Source organism: Vespula vulgaris, chromosome 6 (assembly GCF_905475345.1).
Source record: "Vespula vulgaris chromosome 6, iyVesVulg1.1, whole genome shotgun sequence".
NCBI lineage: Eukaryota > Metazoa > Arthropoda > Insecta > Hymenoptera > Vespidae > Vespula > Vespula vulgaris.
Window position 1 is genome coordinate 8,691,287 of NC_066591.1, and position 24,523 is coordinate 8,715,809.

The 24,523-nt window shown below is 27.5% G+C and overlaps 1 protein-coding gene across 6 annotated transcripts in view; it reads right to left on the reverse strand.

Annotated features, from left to right (window-relative positions):
• LOC127064697 (heterogeneous nuclear ribonucleoprotein K) overlaps nt 1-24,523 on the reverse strand; it is a 146,806-nt gene that overhangs the window by 24,284 nt on the left and 97,999 nt on the right. For all 6 annotated transcript variants that reach the window (XM_050996139.1, XM_050996140.1, XM_050996137.1 and 3 more), the window contains 2 exons: nt 20,882-20,954; nt 20,293-20,403 (listed from right to left, as the gene is read on the reverse strand). In XM_050996139.1, coding sequence (XP_050852096.1) covers nt 20,293-20,403; nt 20,882-20,954 — 184 coding nt within the window. The remainder of the gene's footprint in view (nt 1-20,292; nt 20,404-20,881; nt 20,955-24,523) is intronic.

The window sequence follows — 24,523 nt, forward strand, 5'->3', positions numbered from 1 at the left end:
TGACTTTGACTTATAATATTTTTTTCTATTTTAATTGTTCAGTAGATATAGCCTGTCCTGTTACGTGGAATGGCTTCTGTGTATGTGTGGGTATAAATATATATAATTGTTTCTTTCTCTTTTTCGCTTTGAAGAATTTATTTTGAACCAAAAAAAAGAAGAAAAAGAATGAAAATTCTTAAAATATTTAAAACACAAATTACTTTGTGTGTTTGTTTATATGTGTGTGTAAATGTGTATATGTACTTTATATCTATATCTATGCGTGTGCATGTTCAGGTTTATTTTAGTAATGAAAATATTGGAGTAGACGTTTAAATCAATTGTTGTAAGACTTTTTAAAAGATAATTTTTCGGAACAATCAAGAATCAATCTGAAAAAATATTCAAGATCGTACGAAATTATATCAACAAATATCAAAAGAAAAAAAAAAGAAGAAGAAAAAGAAAATATAAGTATAAAATTGAGTCCGTACACGTTATCGTTCAGTTTATCTCCTCCCGCTTGACTTCCCGAAGGAAATTGATCCTCGATAGACGATGTCAAGAGTCACCATTAGTGGTGTTTTCAAAGTTTTCGACATCGTTGAGAGAAAAATAGAAAGAGAAAGAAATGAAAAGAAGAAAGCGAGGGAAAAAGCATACTCGGAATAATAGCAGTAGTCGTTGACGTCGCTTCGAAAGTATTTTAACGAGCCCTAGAAAAATCGGAGCTTCTGAGGGATGCTGTGAAGAATGAGGAAAGAGAGAGAAAGAGAAAAAGAAAGAGAAAAAGAGAGAGTGAAAGAGGGAAAGGGAGAGAGTGAAAGAGAGAAAGAGAGAGAGAGAGAAAGAGATAAGTAGAAAGAGAAAGAGAGAGAGAAAGAACGGAAGAAAGAGAGAAAGAGAGAGAGAGAGAGAGATAAATAGAAAAAGAGAGAGAGAGAGAACGGAAGAAAGAGAAAGAAAGAGTGAAAAAGGGAAGAAAGAAGAGAAAAAAGGAAGAAAAAGAAAGAGAAAGAAAAGAAAAAAGAGAGTGGAGGAAAGAGAGAAAAATGAGAGAAAGAGAGAGAGAGAGAGAGAGATAGAGAAAGAAGCATGCGTCGACGTTCGCAAAAAAGACGAAACTACCGAGCCCAGCTTACGTCCGCAAAATCGATGAACTACGTCGCTACTTTACGCTTGACTATCTCTATCTCTTTTTCTCTTTCTTTCTATTCTTTCTCCCTTAAAAGAGAAAAGAGAAAGAAAGCTATAACCATGACTTTGAAAGTAAAACAAAAGTTTTGGAAGAACAAATAGAAGAAAAGCAATAAACTTGCCCGATGAAATTCTGATTTTTAAATCTTTTTTTGTCATCGTATCATACTTCTACTTTTATTTTGCATTTTATCGTTATCTGAGGATTTATATATCAATAAATATTCAGTAATAATTAATTTGTTAACTTTCTTTGACCGAATTCTTTTTTCTTTTTTTTGCATGTACACAAAAATTATGTAACATGGAAATTATAATATAAGTAAAATTATACTATATAATTAATACTATAACATTATATATATATATATATATATATATATATATATAATATTATAGCAGAATAAAAACGATAATTTGAATATCATATAATATAGAACATTATAATATTTACTATTTATATATTATTATTAGTATTATATATATATATGTATATGTTATGTATAATTCCATATATTATAGTATAATTAATACTGTAATTAGGGAGACCCTATATAATTCTATATTACAATATAATTATGCTGTACTAATCAGATTTGTACTTACAAAAATATATGATATAATGATAACAACTTCAAGATGATAAGGAAAATTAGAAACACAATCTATATAAATATAGATATCATTTTCAAAGTTAAATAACATTATAAAAGGTTTTACCCCTTTCTAATAAAAAAAATAAATAAATGAAAAGATTAACACAAATAGATATACACAAAAAATTGTAGTCTTTGTAGGGAACTTATCTTGATTAGTCTTAAAAGATGTATTTTGCTAAATTTTGTTTCCACGAATAGATAAAAGAAGAAGAAAAAATCAAAGACAAAAATAAAAAAGAAACAGAGAAACAAAAAAGAGATCGACAAAAAATTGAATAAAGCAAATAAACAGAAAGGGAAAAATAGAAAAAGAGAGAGATAAATAGAGATGCAGAGTGAAGAAAACAGACAACATGGTGGAAGGGTGAAAAGGGTGAAAAGGGGTGAAAAATGGGGTGGGAATGAAAACGTCGTGAAAACACGTTGAAATTTCCTCCCCCTTCGTCTTTGTAACGAAAAGAAGGTGCCTCGTTGGCGGTGGTCTAATATCGCTAAAAGCTTTTTAATAAACAGTTTTCGAGTAACCCTTGAATACACGAACGTCTCTCTCTTTCTTTTTTATTTTTCAACATCTTTCACATCTTTTAACATTTCCTCTCCTTCACACATATCTCCTTTCTGGTATTATTTATTATAGTCCTTTAGTTATTTATTTCAATTTTAATTCATTAGATATAACCTATTTAAAAATAAAAAAGAAATAGAAATAAATAGATAAATTAATTAAATCATTAAAATTAAAAAAGAAAATTATATAGAAATGTATCAATTATGAAAGATATGAAAGAAATGTTAAGATCTTCGATTGATCAATATTTCTTTTCCAATTATTATGAAAATGGCCTAAGTAAAAATATTTAGTATATGTATTTATAAATAAAAATAATATAATATTAATAAATAATAATATATTTATAATAATACAAAATAGCATTATGATATTTTTTATTATTATATTATAAATTATATATAATATTAAGATAATATAATAATTTATGGAATAATATTTATAACGTAAAATATTTTTCAGACATTCTATATATTCTGATAAATATGTATATAATATATCTTTCACGTACATAGTCTAACTTATATGAATGAGATAATATTTGTATTATTTGTTGGATTTGAAATATTTTAGAATATATATATATAAAATATACATATAAATATATAATATATATAATATCTAATGTATAAATTTATATATATATATATATACACACATATATATGAACACGCACACATACGTATATAAGAATGAAAGATGAAATGGAAAATGATCGAGATCATATTTCACATTTAATCTCGTTTTTTAGATCGTCGGAGTATCTTGTCGAACGGATTTGGATTTTTCCTTTTGATTTTCGTCCTTCTCAAGTTGGGTTATATAATGGAATTGGATTGTATTGTCATCTTTCTCGAGCTTCCCCCATCGAGTTTATTGAGAAATATTCGAGAATTCAAGGGTTCTACGTTTCGTAACACGTAGCAACGTGACATAAACCATTGGAATAATGTCGAAAGAAATAGAGAGAGGGGGAAAGAGAGAGAGAAAGAGAAATATTTCTCCAAGTGTTGTTTGGCTCCTTGAAAAAGAAAAGAAAAAGGAAAAGAGAAAGAAATAAAAGAAAGAAAAAGAAAAAGATGAAAAAGAAAAAAAAATTGACCAAGATCGTAAATTTCCTTCAGAAAAACTTTTCTTATCAAATATTTGTTTTAGCGAAATAACTATTTTTTTTTCTTCTTTTTATTTAAAATTGATAAAGGAAAAAGAGCGGGATAAATTTTTGTTGAAAAATTTATATATATTTCCCAAGGACATTTTATACGACTATTAAAAATGAAAATAGAAATTGTATATATAAAAGAGATACTTATAAAATATTCAGAGAAGTCATGAATACGCTTCCAACAAAGTTTTCCTACTAAATATTACCTAAATAATCTTTTATTTAGAAAAAAAAGAAAAGAAAAGAAAAGAAAAAGAAAAAGAAAAGTGTCTATCTAAAAATTTACAATATTATCAAAAACGTTTTTATTTTTTTTGTTATTTTTTTTTTTTTATACAGATTAAATCGAAAGTTTCTCGATGATTTAAAAAAATGGATCACTTATTCGAGATCATTTAGATTAATATCTTTCTTTCTTTTTTTTACAACACATAAATAAATTTTTAGGCTTACGGTTTAGCAATCTGAAAAAGAACAACGAAAAGCAGAAAGAATCAGCATAAAAAGTTTCGAAAAAAAAAAGAAAAAAGGATAATCGTATTCGTAAAATTACATAAAAGTTTTTTAATTCCTATATAACTATTCATAATCCTTATTAACGATTAATAAAGGGAAATATAAATATTTTTGAGAATAACTACGTAAGAGGATAAAAAAAGAAAAAATATTGAGACGATCAATGATCTAGGATACTTCGAAGGATTCGACAAGGATCTCATTTGATGGTTGTATTAAATGAAAACGAAGAAGGAAGGAAGGAAGAAAGGAAGGAAGAAAGGAAGGAAGGAATCAAGGAAGCAAGGAAAGAGAAATCGTCCTGAAGGAGAACTTTGGACGTATATTTGCGAAGTGTTTGCCTTAAAAGGAGGGATGTGATAACATTCTAGGGATCTTTGATAAAAGGGAAGGTTAAAGGGCTAGCCTACATCGAGTTTTCTCAGTTCGTCTTATCGAAAAAAGAAAGAAAAAGATAGGTAAAGAGAAAGAGTGATGTGTGTGTGTGTGTGTGAGAGAGAGAGAGAGAGAGAGAGAGAGAGAGAGAGAGAGAGAGAGAGAGAGAGAGAGAGAGAGAGAGAGAGAGAGAGAGAGAAGAGAATCCGGATTTAGCTACTTTTGCAGCTTCCATCTACTTTCCTTGGCAAACGTGTGCAAATACACAAAGAGACATATGTATCCTTCTCCATCCTCAACCACCTCTTCCATGTTCTATCTCTTTCATTCAATTCTTTTTTTTTTAACTACGAAAGCACGCGTGCGTTGTTTGAATAAATTCGAGAATTACGCAATTCGAACGAATTCGAGAACTTATGAGATTCTTTTATACGAAAAATTTGTTCTTCCATAAAAAGTATTATTTAAAATTTTCAATTCGTCATCTAAAAGAATTTTACATGTAAAAGTAAGAATTTTTATACAAAAAAATAAAAAGTAGACGATATATATATATATATATATATATATATATATATATATATATAGATTTATCATATCTTTTTTATCGAATTTATCGCTTTTTAAAAATTATCTATACTTTTTTTCTGTAAGGGTAGACCAAAAGATTTTTTATAAATAAATTAATTCCTTTTTAGAGACTTCGTAGGCTAAATTTACTTTATTTTCGACGGTTTTAACTTCAAACATACAGTTCGTAGTTTTATAATCTAACAAAAAAAGGGAAGAAAAGAATGAAGAAAAATAAATAAATTTTGTCTGAAGTCTCGAAAAAGACTAATTTGTTTTTAAAATCGTCTAGTAACTTTCTATCCCTCTAGGAACTTTTGGTTCAAGCTGTATTATTTCTATTATTTTTATTTCGTTTTTTCTATTTTCTTTGAATTTTTCTTCTTCTATAGAGAGAAAAGAAAAAGAAAAATAGTAAAACAACTTTCTCATCTCTTAAAACACATACATACATAAATTTCTTTCATTGCACGCTCCTATTCGAAACGCGTTGCTTTTAATAGCTCTCGTTCGATCTTCCATTACGTGCTCGGAATTTACCAACGGCAATTCGTGTCGTTCTTTCGCGAAACGTGACATGTTCTTTTCAAATCAAATTCCCTAAATCGAGTACATCGGTCTCATTTATTTATTATTTTTCTTCGATAAATAAAAATATCTGACTTTTTTCAAACTAAAAATAACAAAAAAGGAAAAAGTAGGTGAACATTGATTTTTATAAATAAAAAAGAAAAAAGAAAAGAATATTTCCTCTTTCAAGCGAGCAAGTTTGAGAAAAAAAGAGAAAATAAATAATAAAAAAATAAAAAAATAAGAAAATAAAAAATTGAATTCGATTGGAGGCTTTGAATTTTAAAACTTCGTTCAAAATGTTCCGCAAAGACATATAACCTGTTCTTCTTTTTCTTGAGACCTATGTACGCATCAAAAAGAGACAAAGATATATGTATAGTAAACGATAAAAAGAGAAAGAAAATTTTGTCGGTTGTGCAACCGAGTTTTGAATTTTTAAATTTCGTTCGAAATGTTTCCATGAGACATAACCGGTTTTTCTCTTTCTTGAAACCTAGGTACGCATCAGAAAGAGACAGAGACATATACATGAGAGACGATAAAAAGAGAAGACAAATTTTTTCAGATGTCCAACAGGATTTCGAATTTTAAAACTTCGTTCGAAATGTTTCGTCAAGACATTATAATCTGCTTTTCTTTTTCTTGAAATCTTCGTATGCATCAGAAGTATATATGTACATACACAAGAGACGATAAAAAGAGAAGGAAAGTTTTTAAGGGGTGCAACGAAAGGGGCTACTCAACACAGCAGACCTTTCAATCGATGTCGCCCTAATTTTACATTGAAACTTTTCGTTGAATGAAAAAAAAAAAAAAAAGAGAGTAAGACGAAGAATATCGAAGACAAAGAAAGACGAAGAGAAAAGAGAAAAGTGAAAGAGATGAATAAAAGAAGACGAGAAGAAGAACCAGCCATCGTCTTGTAATTCTGGTGAACAAAGAAGAGAAAAGCACGTGGTGGTTCTTCTATACATAACTGACTACTACTCTGTTAACATTCGATCGATGCGCCATCTTCGAAAAATCCCTTTCTCTTTGTTTCGTTTTATTTTTTATTTTTTTTTCTCTCTATTCAAAAACTTTCCTTCAACACACGTAACGCATAATTCTTTTTACGTTTTAACTCTATTAATTTATATTCTGAATATCAATATTGTGAGAGATCGATCGTCGATAGTGAAATATAGTAAAATGGCGGATAATTTAAAATTCTAATCAAAAAAAAAAAAAAAAAAAAGAAAGAAGTTAAGAAATATGTATAGTTGTTAATGAACGTTATTAATTACATGTTATATACTTTTTCTATTTTTTTTTTCTTAACTTCATTTTATACTAATCTTATTTTAACTCTAATCTATCATTCTTCTTTTTTACAAACTATACATTTAGTTTTCTTTTTTCTTTTTCTCTTTCGGCAACACTTTTCAACAACTTTTCTAGATTATATTACTTGTTTTAAATTCTATTTCAATCTCGTAACAATCGATATTGCGAGTCAATTGTCGATTTCGAGAATACAAAAAAATGGCGACTAATTAATAATCTCATACGTTAATGCTGTACCAAAGTTTCCTTTATTTTTTTATTTAAACAAAAAAAAAAAAAAAAAAAATCTTGAATTTTTCGATACGTAAAATTCTTAATTCTATTAAAAAGGAAAAAAAGAAACGCACATAAAACAAATAAAATGAAGTAGTTATGTGTGCTTAACAAAATATTACAAAATAGAAAAAAAACGAAGTTGAAAAAAATTCGATTACTCACTCGCTTTGTTCTTCTTGATATCCTCCTATAGAACGAACCAATTATTTCTTATTCGAAACGAAGAGGAAGGAAAAAGAAAAGGGAAGACAAAAAGAAAGAAAAAAAAAAGGAAAAAAAACAACGGAAAAAGAACGCTCAAAGATACTACGGTAGAAAGAATAATTCTCGTAAAGAGTTTCTTTGATAAGAAACGTGATCGAGTAAGAGAAAAGACGAAACGATGTGTACGCGAGAACGAACGGTGGTGAACTGAAAAGGTGGAGGGTTTGAAGGAGAGTCATGCGCCCCTGCTTTCGTTACGCTCACGATCAGGACTCCACCCACCTTCATTCAAGCACGGACACCACGACCAAAAAGAGAAAGAGAAAGAGAAAGAAAAAGAAAGATAAAGAGAGAGAAAGAGAGAGAATGAGTTGCCAACCACTCGACTCTTCTTCATTTCCCACCATTTTTTTTTATTTTATACGACAACCCTGTTCATTGAATAAACTTTCACGATTTCTCTCTCTCTCCCTCTTCCTCTTCCTTTCCCTCTCCCTCTCTCTCTCTCTCTCTGTCTCTCTCTTTCTAGATAAATCACATTTTTTTCTAATATTCCATATGTACACATCTCTTTTTTTTACTTCACTTTAAATTGATTATTATTTATCTATATCGAAGTTGTTTATTGATGTGATTTAAACATTCTTTGTGTTCCAATATTTTTCTTTTTTTATAAAGTTCTTATCGAAAATAAAAAAGAAAAAATGCATTACTTAAAATTTTAAATCTGAGATTTCTGTTCAATCTACCAATTTGAGTATCTTGATCTTTTTTTTTTTTAATCTCCTAATCAAAATATGTTCTTTTATTTTCTTGTTATATCTTCTAATCTTAGAAATAATCAAATAAATAATAATTAATGAAATTTGATTTAGTTAATTTGATTTAGGTTGAATCGGCTAATATAATTTGAGTAATTTGATCTTATTCGTTTTTTTTTAGACCTTCTAATCTTAAAAGTTAAAAAATAAAATTAATATAAAAATTGATTAAAATATTTAATTTGATATCTGTCGAATCTGTCAATAATCCGAATCAACGAAGAATCAATTTTATTATCATAAAAATCTTTTAAAGTTATATAAAAGTTAAATGAAGATAAAAATAGATCAGTTGATTTTTATATCGAATCGGTTAATAATTTGAATCAATAAAGTTCAAAGAAAAAAGGAAAAAAAAAAAAAAAGAAAAATTCCTGACCCGTTTTCCACTATTCCTTTTCCACTTCCTAGGCAAACTTCTTGACTACTTAAAACTTCAAGACGAGATTAAGTAAATTGAAAACGTAAAGCAAACTCAATGCGGCACGGCTGTTGTTTTCGAGCTGGCGTCGTCGAGAAGAAGGAACAACTACCAAAAGGGGGTGGTATCTTCTCTTTTCCATTATTCAACGTTGTAATTACCCTAGGCGTATTATTATTATGTAATCCTTTCGATAAGAAAATTGATATTACATTACGTGCGTTTCAATTTTTCAATGAACTTTCATCTTGTTGCTTCTAACGATTATCTGCAGTAAATTAATTAGCTATAATCAAAAATAATATTCTAATTTCTTTCAATATTATTTTTTCGAAATTAAAAAAACATATATATATATTATTTTAGTTGTGCATAATACTTTGTATGTAATATATACATATAGAATATATAAATGTATATATATATATATATATATATATATATATATATATATATATAATATAACACAAAAAATTGTATTATTTATATTTTTATTGATATAAAAAAATTCGATTACTATTTTGTATTATACTAAGACAAAAAAAGAAGAGAAAGTAATAAACAAATAATAGAATTTTTATTATCTTAAAATCATTTAAAAACTTGGACTAATTAGATAAACAAATCTATAACCAAACTAGATTAGAAAAAGGAATTCCCTAGATTATCTTTAATAAATTTTTAATAAATTATCCTAATTGAAACCTGATCACCAGAAAATATAAAAGTTAAATAAGGAATATCGAGTGCGAAAGAAGAATAAAAATAAGGTAAAATAAAAAGAAAAAGAAACAAAAATAAAAACAAAACCGAAAAAGAAAACAAAAACGAGAAGAAAGAAAGAAAAATAAAATAAAATGAAACGGAAACTAAAAGTCAAGTGGATGAGTACGAAAACTCGATTCTGAAGACTTAAAAAAAGAGAGAGAGAGAAGGTAAGCACAAGGTAAAAGAGAGAAAAAGAAAGAAAAGTATGTAAACGTAAGGTAAGGTAAGGTAAGGTAAGGTAAGGTAAGAACAGGATAAAGTCCTGGACGTACACCTGGCATGGCAGCTGTTTGAAAATGTCCGTTGCCTTGGCTTCGAGCAGCAGCACCTGTTTAGATCGCGTGCTGTCGTAGAATTCGAACTTTGTCGAGTTTGTCATCGTCGTCGTTGTTGCAGCAGCAGCACCAGTAGCAACAGCAACAGCAACGGTAATGCAACACATGTCGTTCTTGCTGTTGTCGTTATTGCTATTGCTATTGCTATTGCTATTGCTATTACTGCTGCTGTTTGATACTTTATTGCGTGTATATAGAGAGATATAAGGGGAGAGAGAGAGAAAAGAGAAAGAAAGAGAAAGAGAGAGAAAGGAAATCGAAGGAGGGGACACGCCTTTCGAATACACCCCCTATTCTATTGTTAACTATCACCTTTTTCTTTTTTTTTTCATTTTATTATTATTTACTTATTTAATTATTTATCTTTCTATGATTCCACGATCGAAGTTCAATTGACATTCAGCAGTTTTCTTTCTACGCTTACAGCTTTCTTTAAATTAGACATTTTTGTCATGAAGTATAATCGACGGACTATAATTTTATTTTTCCTGAAGTATAGTCGACGCGCTATAATTTTATTTTTCCTGAAGTATAATCCATATGCTATAATTTTTTCTTCCCCTGAAGTATACATATTTAATACAGTACAGTTTTCTTCCCGAAGTGTAGTTGATATATTTTAGTTTTCGTCCTGAAATATAGTCGGCACACCGTCACATCGTTCGCGACAATTGAAAAGTAATTTAAAAAATTAAAAGAAAGTATAATATTATAACAATTCTAATTTTTTTTTTCTTTCTTTAGAGTCGGTAAAGTAGGAAACGATTTTAATATAATCGGACTTACATATTATAAACTTACATATTATGAACTTTTTTTTTCATTGGATCATACTTCTCATGTGTAAATGATTTAAAAGGGATAACCTCGTAGTGGAAGTCAAAGTTCATTTGGAAAATAAAAGGAAGAAAGTCTAAAAGCGGTAATTTAAACGGTTTTACCGGTGGTGTCGTGTTTCTTCCTTTCTTCCTTTTCTCTTTTTGCTTCTTCTTTTTCTCATTTCAACGCAAGAAGAATCTTCATGAGGCTCATCTCCGTCGGGAAGACTCAACGAAATCTTCGTTAAAAAGTTTTTCAGGCAAAGAGAAAGAGAAAGAGAAAGAGAAAGCGAGAGAGAGAGAGAGACTAACGAGGGTAAAAGAACTCGTGGATCGATGAAGATAGGTTGTAAGTTATATAAGTTCAAAGGTAACTATAGGAGAAAGGGGAAAAAAAGGGAATCTAGTAGGGTCGATCGACCTTCGACTCGACTTCGTTCTAATCTTTTTCAGTTTTCTTTTGTTCGTCTTTTATTTTCAGAAGAAGAACAAAAAGAAAGAAAGAAAGAAAGCAAGAAAAGAAAAGAAAGAACAGATCTCTTTTATTTATAACATGTATAATAAATTTGTAATAAATTCGAGAAGTTATTGATCACTTGTCACGTGATAAATTTAAAGTGGATGATCTAAATGAAGGTTTTTTTTTTATAGAGAAAATTTAAAATTAAAAAAAAATGTATGAAGATCTATCATCAAAATGGTACTTGATAGATAAATTTATAAAATGGCAGGAAAATTGAAATGTGAGTTGGTGGTTACTTTTTCAAGAGAAATTAAATTTAAACAAAAAGAAAGTAAGAAAGAAAGAAAAATAAAAATTAAGTATCAAGCGTATCATCAAAATGGCCACGCGATTTACTATTACTTGAATTGAAGGTTAAATTGAAGTTCTCTATTTCAATAACCGTTACGTTTCAAAGAGCATTTAAATGAAAAAAATCGTGTGTCACGTTATCGAAATGGCGTAGCCATTGGTCATTATGTGAAGTCACGCGAAATTAAAAAAATTCCTGATCTAAAGTAAATGATATGTGTCAAAAAAGAATAAGAGAGAAAAAAAATCAAATAAAAACTATTTATATACAATGTATATTGTTAAAAAGCGAAATAAAATAAAGTAAAATAAAATAAAATAAAAAGTAAATGAAAATAATGACAAATAAAAGAAATTAAAAATAAAACTGTTTCAACAATTATTCGTAAGACTTCGAATTAATTGATGGAGTGATTGAAAGAAAAAAAATAAAAGAAAATTGCTTTTAATAATAATTATTTGTAAAATTTGGAATTAATTGACGAAATGATCGAAGAAAAAGAATTTTCTTTTGAATGATTAAAAGATGAAATAAAAACCGATTAATTTCAAATTTATATTGCACACACACACACACATATGTATATATACTACAAAGAGGAAGGTAGAAGTCGTTGAAGTGGATATCCGTTGTTTAGCTCGGTTCCCGTCGATATTGATCTGTCTCTCAACCCAATCCATTCGTATGTCTCGGACCGTTTGCGATATGCGGAGAATTAGCTACGACAGAATAGTAACCTGGTATGCCGACGGAATCGCGACGGAAACGCGACGGAAATGCAACCGACCGCGGACGACCCCTATCCGAAAATAGAGATTTATTTTCGCCTCTATCCTTGTTTATTAGACATCTTGCTCTCACATCCCATCCCTTATTCTCCCTTTCCTCTCTTTTCTTCTCATCCCCACTCTAAACTTTTCTCACGTTTTAACAACAGTTATCCGTTATCAGTTCGTATCTTTCTATCCTAATTCGTTCTAGTCCTCTATAGATTAGTTTCGACTTACAATCAACGTTCGACAAATTTATTTTTACGTCTCTACGTTTAATCACAATTTCCCTTTTATATGTATATATATATATATATATATATATATATATATATATATTATTTATTTTCTTTTCTTCTTTCTATTTATCATATGACTATTAACTTGATGTTAACTATTACGTTCGTATATTTAAATTTATTCGACGTTGATAAATGTGTTTTATGTAAAATGAAAAGGCAGAAAAAGAAAAGAAAATTACGGAAACGAGTATTAACATTGTTGGAAAAATTTTATTAAATAAAAAATTGAAAATAAAATATGTTCAAATGTGATCGAGAAAGATGTATCTCTTCTAGATGCTTTGTTTCTCAATCGTCTGACTCAATCGAACTTTTTTTCTTTCTTTCTTTCTGTTTTTTCTCTCTTTCAGGCCAACGACATCGAGACATCGCGTGTGCATAATTATTCCCACATACTTTCCTGGAATTAATTTCGAGCCTCGTCGAAAGAGTTCGTTCTTTTTTTTTTCTTCTTTCTTTTTTATTCTCTTCACCCTCGGTAATATATTTTCAGTCGCGTTTTATCATGTTATAAACTCTAAAATCGCATGTGGTTTCGTCATAAGAAATCGACAATATTCAAAGATGGAAATTGAACGCTACGAAAAGAAACAAAGATACAAAATAAAAAATGAATAAAGTATGATTGATCTGAATATATAATTCTTTTCTAAATTATTAAAAACGAATCGAGTTTTATCACAAATATAATTTTCTACTATTGTTCTATTTTCTCTAAAAAAAAAAAAATTGGTATCTTATTTTTATTATTATTAGATAATTAATATAATAAAAATAATAGTGAAAAAATACTATGATTGTATATTAATACCATATTATAATTGATAAAATGTAATAAAACTTATTATAATTATTGTAACTATAATCACATAATAAAAATTGTAATAATAAAAACAAGAAAGAAAGACAATATATAGAATTATTTTCACAGAAATATATTGAATATTATAAAAAATAATTTTCAATCATACCCAGTAATTTATTGGAATTAGAAATATAATCATTTTCAAATTGAAGATATCAAACTTGCCGTATATTTTGTGTTGCTTTTTAGGATAAATTTGATAGAACGATGTTTTCAATTAGTTAACATAGAAATTACAAGAGAAAGGAATATCGATTGAATAGAAAGGTAACGATAATACCTTGGACAACAAAGTCCAGTTAGGTCGAAACCGAATGCTAACATTGAACGCTATACTAAAGCTTGGATCCTCTGACAGTGACACCGCGGAAACGTGCTTTCCTGATGAACTTGACGCATGAACGATCTCGACTCTCACGCATACGGTTAATCACCGAGCTTCTGTTTGAATATTGCCGAGAGACCGCCGCAAAGCCCAACCTTTGAATAAACGTTGCCGATAAATGAAACGAATCGATACCAACGATATCAAAATGAAGTTATTTATGTAATTAATCAATACCATTTAAGTACACATCTATAACTCGATTTCAATTTTAATAAAAAGGAAAAGAGAAGAAAGAACCTTCTGTTTGTATTTATATCAAAAATTGAATTCTAAAGTTTGACGATATTTATTCCATAAGTTTATTGAAAAAGAAAAAAAAAAAGAAAAAAAGAATATACAATTTGATAGAGTTTATTCGAATATATTTTGATTAAGGTATTGTATTATAATATAATATACTGTACTACTACTGTATTATTGTTTTGCTGTATTACCTACTGCATTGCACTGCATTGCACTGCACTGCACTGCACTGCACTGCACTGTACTGCACTGTACTACTGTATTACTATATTGTTCTATCACCGTAATGTATTACACTGCATTGCACTGCATTGTACTGTAAATGTATTCTACTGTATCACTGCATACGTCATAGTGCAGTATTATAATTGATCACGTATGCAGATTAATTTATTGTATATACCGAGTAAAGTTATTGTATATACTGTGTTACTGTATTAATTTATTGAGTATATTGTAGTATCATGCTACTATATTGCTGTATCACTGTAATATATTACACTATATTGTACTGTACTATTGTATAATTGCTGTTCTATGACTGTAATATATTACACACTGCGTTGCACTACATTGTATTGTAATATACTGTATTATGTTACTGCGTACATTATACTATAGCTTGTATAATATATATGTAATCATATATACAGTTTATAACAAAGATTTTGTCATATCGAGCAAAGTAATAATGTTTTGATAATATTTTTTATTAATATTGATATTAATATTAAAATTAATTTAATATTAATTACGATATATATAAATTTTCACGATAATAATTCAGTAATCATTGAAAAAAAGATACTGAAAATTTGTTAATTTCCTTGAGATTTAAAGTCTCCTTAAATGTCTTCAGTTACTCCAAATCAGTAAATATCATTAATCAGTAATCATCAATCAGTAATCACATACTTAAGAAGAATCTAATTTATTTTATTATTTTTATTATTATTACTTTTTTTTACAATGTTTCAATAATTCAATCTTTTTATATATATCTATTACTATTTAATAATAATAATAATAATAATAATAATAATAATAATAATATATATACAATCTCTTTATATAAATTATTATTAATTAATAATAATTTTTTTATACATATTTATTTCTTAGAAACAAAATGAAGTACATGCACATACATGTACGTAGATTCACTAAAACGAGAAAATAAAAAAAAAGAGAAAGGATATATTAAGCCTCTAGATACTCGAGTTTCACTTTATGCAAGTCGAAAATTGCACGTACGACGAGTATGATAGTAATCTCGAAGGATCTAACAGGAGACCTGTCTCGATGGGTTACAAGACTCGTAAGTACTATCTTAATTAGCTTTCCTGCTAGAATTAAATGCACGGACAGTAGAGTATGACAGCCGAGTCGTGGCCGTTCGTGGGCCACTAGCCAAACACACTGATAGTTTCTATTCGAGAAGTTAATTAGACACGATGACCGTTATATCTCCATTTCTCTTTATTCTTGGCTCGAGATCATCACAAATCATTTTTCGCATGAATTACGAACGAATCAACATCTTCGAATTAATTTTCTTATACGTAATTTCTCCTATAATATATTTAAACTATATATATATATATATATACATGTGTGTGTATGTGTGCGTACGTACGTGTGTTTTTATTTATTTATTTTATTAAGAATTTATAACAGAATTTTTTTGAAAGACGTTATTACGACGCTATATTGTATCTGACTACGTTGATCAATTAGTGTTTATCGATTAAAATTAAATATTTGTCTTTAAATAATACACACACGTTATATATATGTATATATGTATATATAATAAACGTGTGATTATATCTTTTTGTGTCTTCTACATATATAAGTGTATCTAAGGAATGAAGGGAATTGGTAATAGTTAAAAATACAACATGAATCATAAATGAACACACGTTAGTAATATTAAAGATGAAATTCCTTGAAAAGTATATGAGTAATCGATAGTTGGTATTCGATAGATGGTATCATCTGATTATATCAACGTAAATTCCTTTCAAAGAACAAGATATATACATATACATATACATATGCATACATATATATATATATATATATATATGAGAGAGAGAGAGAGAGAGAATATACACTAGTTGAAACACACACACACACACACACACACACACAGGAATATATATACACATGCATATACATATATATATATACACACAAATATATATATATATATATACATATATATATACACAAATATATATACATACGTCTCGACATAACAAGGAATCGATAACTCGAAATAAATCGAAAGTCGGTGACATCGCCGAATGGCAGTGCCGTCTTTTATCTTTCTATGAAAAGAAAGAAATAAGAAGAAAGAAAAGAAAGAGAAAGAGTAGAGAGAAAAAGAGATAAAGAGAGACAGAGAGAGAGAGAGAGAGAGAGAGACGAAGAAAAATACAAAGTACAATAAAAAAAAAAGTGGTCGAGACTTCTTCGTTCTATCACCTTTTTCAGCTCTGCCATTTTCTTGTTACAATTCCCGCTCTTCTTTTTCTTTTTCTATGTTTTTCTCTTTCACTCCATCATCAAATTTAAGATTACACGTTTGAAAAGATTTCGCTCAACAAAGACAGACGATAATAATGTAATAAACAGACATCTCTCGTAAAATTTTTTCGGAAATAAATAAATTTTTATTATTATTTTTTGTTGTTCTTGTAGTTGTTTAATTGATCGATTATTAATGTTCATCGAAATTTTATTACTCAAGTAATTTTTAGTTGGAGACATAGTATTGAATTCTATCAAATAGATCAATAATATAGCGGTTATTCTATTTTTTTAATAAACAAATTTTTAATAAAATAAAGTATTGAAGAAAAAACAAAGAAAACAGATAGAAAGAATCTCAATAATTTATTTACTGACAAATATTTAATTTTAATGACTAATCACGAATTGATTTACGTAGTCAGAGATAATATGACGACGTAATAGTGTTTTTTAAAAAAAAATCTACTACAAATTCTGAATAAAATAAATTAAAAACTAAAAAGAAAAAAAAAAAGAGAGAGAAAGGAGAAAAAATCTCAATATGTTTAAAGACAAATATTATTTTAACGAGTAATCATTGATTGCTCAAAGTAATCAGACGTCATGACTACGTTGATCAATTAGTGATTGGCGATATAATAGTGTCCTTCGAAAAAGTTTTATTACATATTATGAAAAAAAAAGAGAAAAAAAAACAGGAAAAAACAAAAGAAAGAAGATAAAAATCTCAATAACTTATATAAAGACAAATATTTAATTTTAACGATTAATCACTAATTGATCAATATAGTCAGATACGATATGATAACGTAATAATGTCCTTCGAAATATTTCTATTAAAAATTATGAATAAAATAAATTAAGAAAACGCTTAAACAAAACAAAAAAAAAGGAATAAAAGAATTTCAGTAACTTATTTAAAAATAAATATTTCATTTTAACGAGTAGACACTAATTGTTCAATGTACTCAAACACAATATGGCGACATGACATTTTTTAAGAGACACTTCTATTACAAATCCTGAATAAAATAAATTAAAAAAAAAAATAACTTCAAAAAGAAGAGGGAAACAAGAAAAGGTAGTAAAAAAATATGTGAAACATTCTATTCAAATCTAAAAAAAACTCAGTCGAGATACAAACGGGTGCTCGGGTTCGCTGTGTTCGGTTTTGTCTCTCGTAAACGTGAAAATGTAACGAGCCACTTGGCCACGTTGCATATTTCAGAACAAGCCAGACCCCTCTCGGCGGTAGGTCGTGTGATCGTCTTTCGAAAACCACCCTATGTCATCGTCATATAATATCCCTGTGTATGTGTACTGTACCTATGATGTAGTCATTAAATTGCTAATTAAAGTCCAAATTTACTAATTATTTTTCACTATTATTACAATTGATCTATAATACAATTTATGAAAGATTATCAAATTTATCAATTTGGATTTTGCAATGTAATATAGATAATAATAAAAAACAATCATTTAATCTTTAAAATATTTAATTTTCAATTTTATAAACCCCCAACTTTCATATTAAAGAATTTAATATAAAATTTGTTTAATAAAATTTTTATGTAGTTATTATTATATATAGTACATAATGAATATTGTGAATATAAGTGAACTACTGTGTATATATTAACATAAGAAAATATGCAAATAATTTTTAAAATGAATTAAAAAAATAATTTTTAATACAGCAAATATTAAAAAATAATATATATAAATAATTATTTTATATATATATATATGTATTTATTTATAGATAATATGTATATATATTTGTAGATAATAATTATGGACTGGAAATGAATATAAGAAGTTAAACATTTCTCTAGAGTTTATTAATGTTCACATATACGTATAAGAGTTAATGTAAAGACAAAAACACTTTGGTTTTCGTGTCTCTCTCATAAAAAGGTGCTTTTATTCTCACCGCGGCGGATAGAGCATCGCGAGACAGAAATTCGCTTCTGCCAGACGACGGGGTGTATACAACTTCAAGAAAGAAAACGTGCTCAAGTACGGTCTTCCGCGTGATTCTGTATCTCATCGAAGAGACGTGAGACGAACGCAGTATTAATACGAAAGAGAAAAAAGAGCCAAGAAGGCAAAAAAAGAAGAAGAAAAGACTTTCACGAAGATTTTTCAAACAATCGATATTTTTATCTTTTACAACTATTTTCTTTTTTTTCATATTTTTCAAATTTTTTTCTAACTCATTTTTACAATTAAATTCTACGGAGTTACTAAAATGTTTTCACGAATTCTTACATTTTTTATATTTACGTGAAATATGATTTAACGAAATAATAAAATGATAATACTAATACTAATACTACTACTACTACGAATAATAATAATAAATGTGTAAAAGAAGTCGATATTAAAATGATTGTAGTATCCAAAGTTTCTAATTATTAACGTAACTATAAAAATTATTTATTCAATATTTATAATCAAAGTAACACAACAATGTCATCAAAAATAGAAATAATAAAAAATCGTCAAGAATTAGAATAATAGAAATAACCAGATTATCAAAAATAGAAAATAGAAATAATTAGAAATCAATGATAAAAATGTATTTAAAAGAGAAAAATATAAGAAAAAGAATTCTGACAAATAAAATATAAAATTTTCCAAAATTTCTAATTGCAGTAAGTAAATAACATATTAAATCCTCTCGGTGATTAAAGTAATGAATATATCGTTAATCCTATCGAAACAGTGATTTCTAGATAGTGAGCTTTGAAAGTTTCGAAAGCTCGGATTCTCCACAGTGTATTTTCGAAGTTAAAGCAAACCATTTGGAGTTCGGAATATCCTCGGATAATCTCAACGCGAAGAACCTCAGCAGAGTAAAGAGCAAGGGAGAAAGAGGAGGAGAAAGAGATGGAAGAGGAGGAAGGTCGAGAATATCCGTGCAAGAAGCCACTAAAGTCGAATATTTCATCGTCGTTTGAACGAGCACAGGCAACCGATTTCCACGAGAACACATCCTTGGAATGCTTCTTTCAGATTTATAACCTGCCCTTTACGATCCTATTTTGTTTTCTACTTGTTCGATACCTACAATTTACTATGCTTTTATATTCGACAACTTAAGCAATACTCTTTCATTCGTTTACTTTAGTACAATTATTATGTAAAAATGATTCAATTCATAGTTTTTTAAATTAAATACTAGACTTTGTTTAAGTATAATTTTTTAAGAACATATTTTGTTTTCTACTTGTTCGATATCTAAAATTTACTATGATTTTATATTCGACAACTTAAGCAATATTCTTTCATTCGTTTACTTTAGTACAATTATTATATAAAAATGATTCAATTCATAGTTTTTTAAATTAAATACTAGACTTTGTTTAGTATAATTTTTTAAGAACATATTTTGTTCTCTACTTGTTCCATACCTACAATTTACTATGCTTTTATATTAAATTTGTCCTTTTGTTTACAATTATTACATGAAAATGATTTATTTCATATTTTGCAGGAACTAAATTCTAAGCTTTTTCCGTGTTATAAGAAAAAATATATATATATATAACTACACACACGTAATTTACTTATTCATAAATTAGTTTTATTCATGTTTACTAATAATAAAGTAAACACACTTGTCAATATTTTATTGTCCTAATAACGAAATTTAGATTGAACTCGATGAAAACAAAAGAGATTGTTGTTTCAGAAAACAGCTGACAAAGAAGCTGTTAAAAACTTTGAGGACTCTTAAGTCTTCGATTTTAATCCTAGCAAGTCTATTATTAGTATTAAAAATAACTCACCTCGCGTAGTTCTTTGATTTTTAAACCTCCCTTGCCGATGACACAACCAGCTTGGCTCTGATGTACCAGCATACGTACATCAATTTCGTCACTTCCATGTCGGGAACCATTCTGAACAAACAATTTATAAATAAATAAAATAAATTGCCTTATTTGTTTGTTCGTTTGTCAACGATGCAAAAGAATTCTTTAATTTAATATAATGTTAAAAATAAAACGAATTGTTGTATTTGTTGATTTAAAAATACTTTTTAATTTAAGATAATGTTAAAAAAGAAAAAAAAATAATGACATAAAAGAAACAGAAAAGAAAGTTAAAAATTTTAAACGCACTTTAAAAATAAAACAAATATATTTATTAAATTTTCATTTGTATCGATCGAAGTTCGCACAAAAATGTAAAAAAGAAAAAAACAAAACAAAAAGTAATTAAAATAAATAAAATAAAAAAGTATACAAAGATAAAGATTAAATATATAATAGGAAAAAAAATTGTTTTATCAAATTTTCATTTAATTCATCGACTTAAGTTCGATGTGATATAGACAAAAAATAAATAAATAAATAGAAAATGAAAGATTATACTAACCTCTTCGAGATTAGGTACGACCTCGTTGAGGACTTGAAGAACTGTCGTCAGATCGGAACTGATGGTCAAAACTCTAAAATCAAAAGAATCCAGAAAAAAAGAAAATTATTTTCAGATCTATTTCCTCCATTTTCTTTTACAACATATATTTTCTAAAATAACATCGAAATAGACTCGTACCGAGTCTTTTCTATTACACTTTTCAAATATCCTCAAACGTTTCTCACAATCGTCCTATTAATCCAATTCCCTGAAAAAAAAAAGCAAGAAAACAAAAAAAAAACAAAAAGAAATAAAAAAAAAATAAAAACAATAAAGCAAAACGAAAAAAAGAAAAAACAAGTACAACAACAACAAAAATGCGAATATAAAATTAATTTTAAATCAATACAATCTATTGAAATTTCTTGACTTGGAATATGTTTCTTAAAAATATTAGGAATATAGGATATATTTTTTTTCGTATATCATCCGAAAGAGATCTTTAATATTATGATCTATAAAATAATATAAAGATGTAACAATAAGAACGAAGGAGTCTATGTTCTACTTTCTTATCGTTCTCTTTACGCTTATCTTATTTATTTTATTATTTTTTTTAATTATCTCGTAAGGAAAAAAGATAAAGATAAAGATAGAGAGACAGAGACAGAGAGAGAGAGAGAGAGAGAGAGAGAGAGAGAGAGAGAGAGAGAGAGAGAGAGAGAGAGAGAGAGAGAGAGAGACAGAGAGAGAAAGAGATAGAGAATATAGGAGTAAATTTAATTACAAAAAAGAAAAAAAGAAGAAAGAAAGAAAGAAAGGAAGAAAGAAAGAAATTGTGCAAGGGAAATTTATCTGAGTTAACTTCGTAGCTATATAACCCTTTAAACACAAAGAAAATAATTTGTTGTTGTTGAAAATAAGAAGGAAAAAAAATATAAAAGCCGAAAGAAATACGAATTATTCTATTGGTGCTCACATATATTAAAATTATTCGCAACTTGTTAGAAGCATAATTATTTCTATCGTTCTAATTCTATTAGATCACTTCTTTTTCGTTCGAAATTTATAATCGAACGCAGAACACTTGTGCGACAAATTGTTCTTTTTTTTTCTTCTATTAACGCGCCACATGCATAATGTTAATAACGCGAGGTGTCTCTTCTTTTTTCTTTTTTCTTTTTTTTTTTTTTTTTTTTTGATCAACCTCGAACTAATAATATATTTTTATCATTCTTCAGCAAGTAGAGATTATTATTAATCGGATGACGTCAAATATCGTGTTAGAAGACAATTTATATCGAAGATCGTGGTACGAGTACAATACATGTATGATATATACACATACAGGATGTAACGAAACTGCATGGCAAAACTTTGGTAATGAATTCTTTATATGTAGCAAAAATAAAAAATTAGTTTTATCAACATGAATCTATAAAAAGAAATATTTAATTTCTAAGTTATGAAACTTTCAAGTATGATCTTACAATTAATTATACTCGAATTACATTTACTATGATATACTTTGTTGATATTTTCTTAATTTTTGAAACGTTCATCTAATACCGAACATGATTCAAAATAATATAATTTTTATTTAATTATAATACAATCATAATCAATAATATTTAATCACAATTATAATTAAAAATGTTATTATAATATTTGTAATGAAATATTCAGCAGACATAATAATTTATATTCGAATGTGATCTAATTATACAATAATTTCTCTTATTTAATTTCAATAATAAATGAAATAAATACAACGTTACCGACGGAGTATTTTAAGATCATACTTGAAGGTCTTATAAATCTAAAATTAAGCATTTTCGTACTCATGACGTTGATAGAAACAATTTTCTTCTTTTTTCTTTTTTCTTTTTCCTCCACATATGAAAGACACATTACCAAAGTTTTATCACCTTTGCAGCCTTTATACAAGAGGATGAGTGGTGTTCCCTTTCCCCCTCTTCGCGTATAACGATGCCCTGCAAATTCTACGAGTATGAGAATAAAGGAAAAAATATCATATAAAAAACATAAGCCTGAAAAATGTATTGTAAAAAAAAAAGAATATAATGAAAAAATACGAAATAACGAAGATACTAATTTTCGATTTTACAAGAAAAATAAATATTGACAATATTTATCGAACCGAAACTATTTTCAATCTTCGTCGACATTCCAATAAAGTAGCTATGATCATTTCCGTTAACAAAACCGTGAATGAAATATAGATAGGAGTATTCATCATTTCAGAACACTCGCGGCATATTAATGATTACAGTTTTCAATACGAATCACATTAGTCTCTAGAATGACATCAACTAATAAACACAGACTGTGTTAACAGATTAGATAAATATCGCTAATCTGTTCTTATAACATATACTATACGTATGGAACAAAAACCAATTCGTTGTTATTTCATATTTTTTGTCAAAAATTCTTTAACAAATCATTTTTCAGAGTGACCTTTATATGACATTTATTTCTTATTTTTATTCGTAGAATATACATATCATCATTAGACGAAAAAAATTGTTTACATCCAATATATGTATATATAAATTTTATATATATATATATATATATATATATATATATATATATATATATGATCAATTATATACACATATATCATGTTAATCACATGATTACATACAATCGAGCTGGGACACATTAATTTATTCTATTTGGTTAATCTAGTTGTTTCATTCTATTTCTTATTATTATTACTGTTGTTATTATTATTACTATTATTATTATTATTATTATTATTATTTTTATTATTATTATTATTATTACGTTTTTCTTCTGCTTCGTCATTTTTGTTTGTTTGTTGTTTATAGAATGTACTATTAACGCCAATGTTAATTGGTACCAAACATAAACTTAAACTACCATCACCCAACAGATAATTTCTGTTTTCTTTATGGGGCCAAGAAAATTGTCAATTTTTTCTTTTCTTTTTTAAATTTTTGTTTGGACTTGATCTTTTCACAAGGTTATATTCCTAAAAATAAATATTCTTTTTTTTTTCTTTTCTTTAAAACAAATACATGTTAATCTTGTTCAGGATTTCGCGTAAAAGGAATCAAAAACGTATTTGAATTTTATGGGAATTTTCAAATCGAGAAGGACTCCTCTATATACTGATTCGAGTTTTTAGGAATGTACCCACGCTTGAGGAACACAACCACGCATGAAGTCCTATTTAAAATATTTGATGAATTAATTGAACATATTACCGACGGAGTAACGAGACACTCATTTCTCACTTGCAACATTTACTCTATAATTTTGGAATAACAATCACTCTTGTAATAAGAGAAATTAATTTATATTTTTAAATTAATATGAATAAGTAAAATAAAATATCTCATTTTTTTCTTTTACAATATATATATAGCTGTCCATTATGAACAATACATTTATTGTAAAACTTTATCCGTCGTCGGTAATATGTCTGTACACACATACACACGCACTCATATCTATATATTACAAGGTAGGCCGAAAGTTTTAAGGCTCACGAAAAGTTCTTAGACGATATGAAAAATCATTTACACTTTTTCGAGACTTTTTAGGTTAACTTTTTTTTTACGTTGTAGAACTACAAGCTTAGGAACTTTTGACCCGCCCTATATTAAA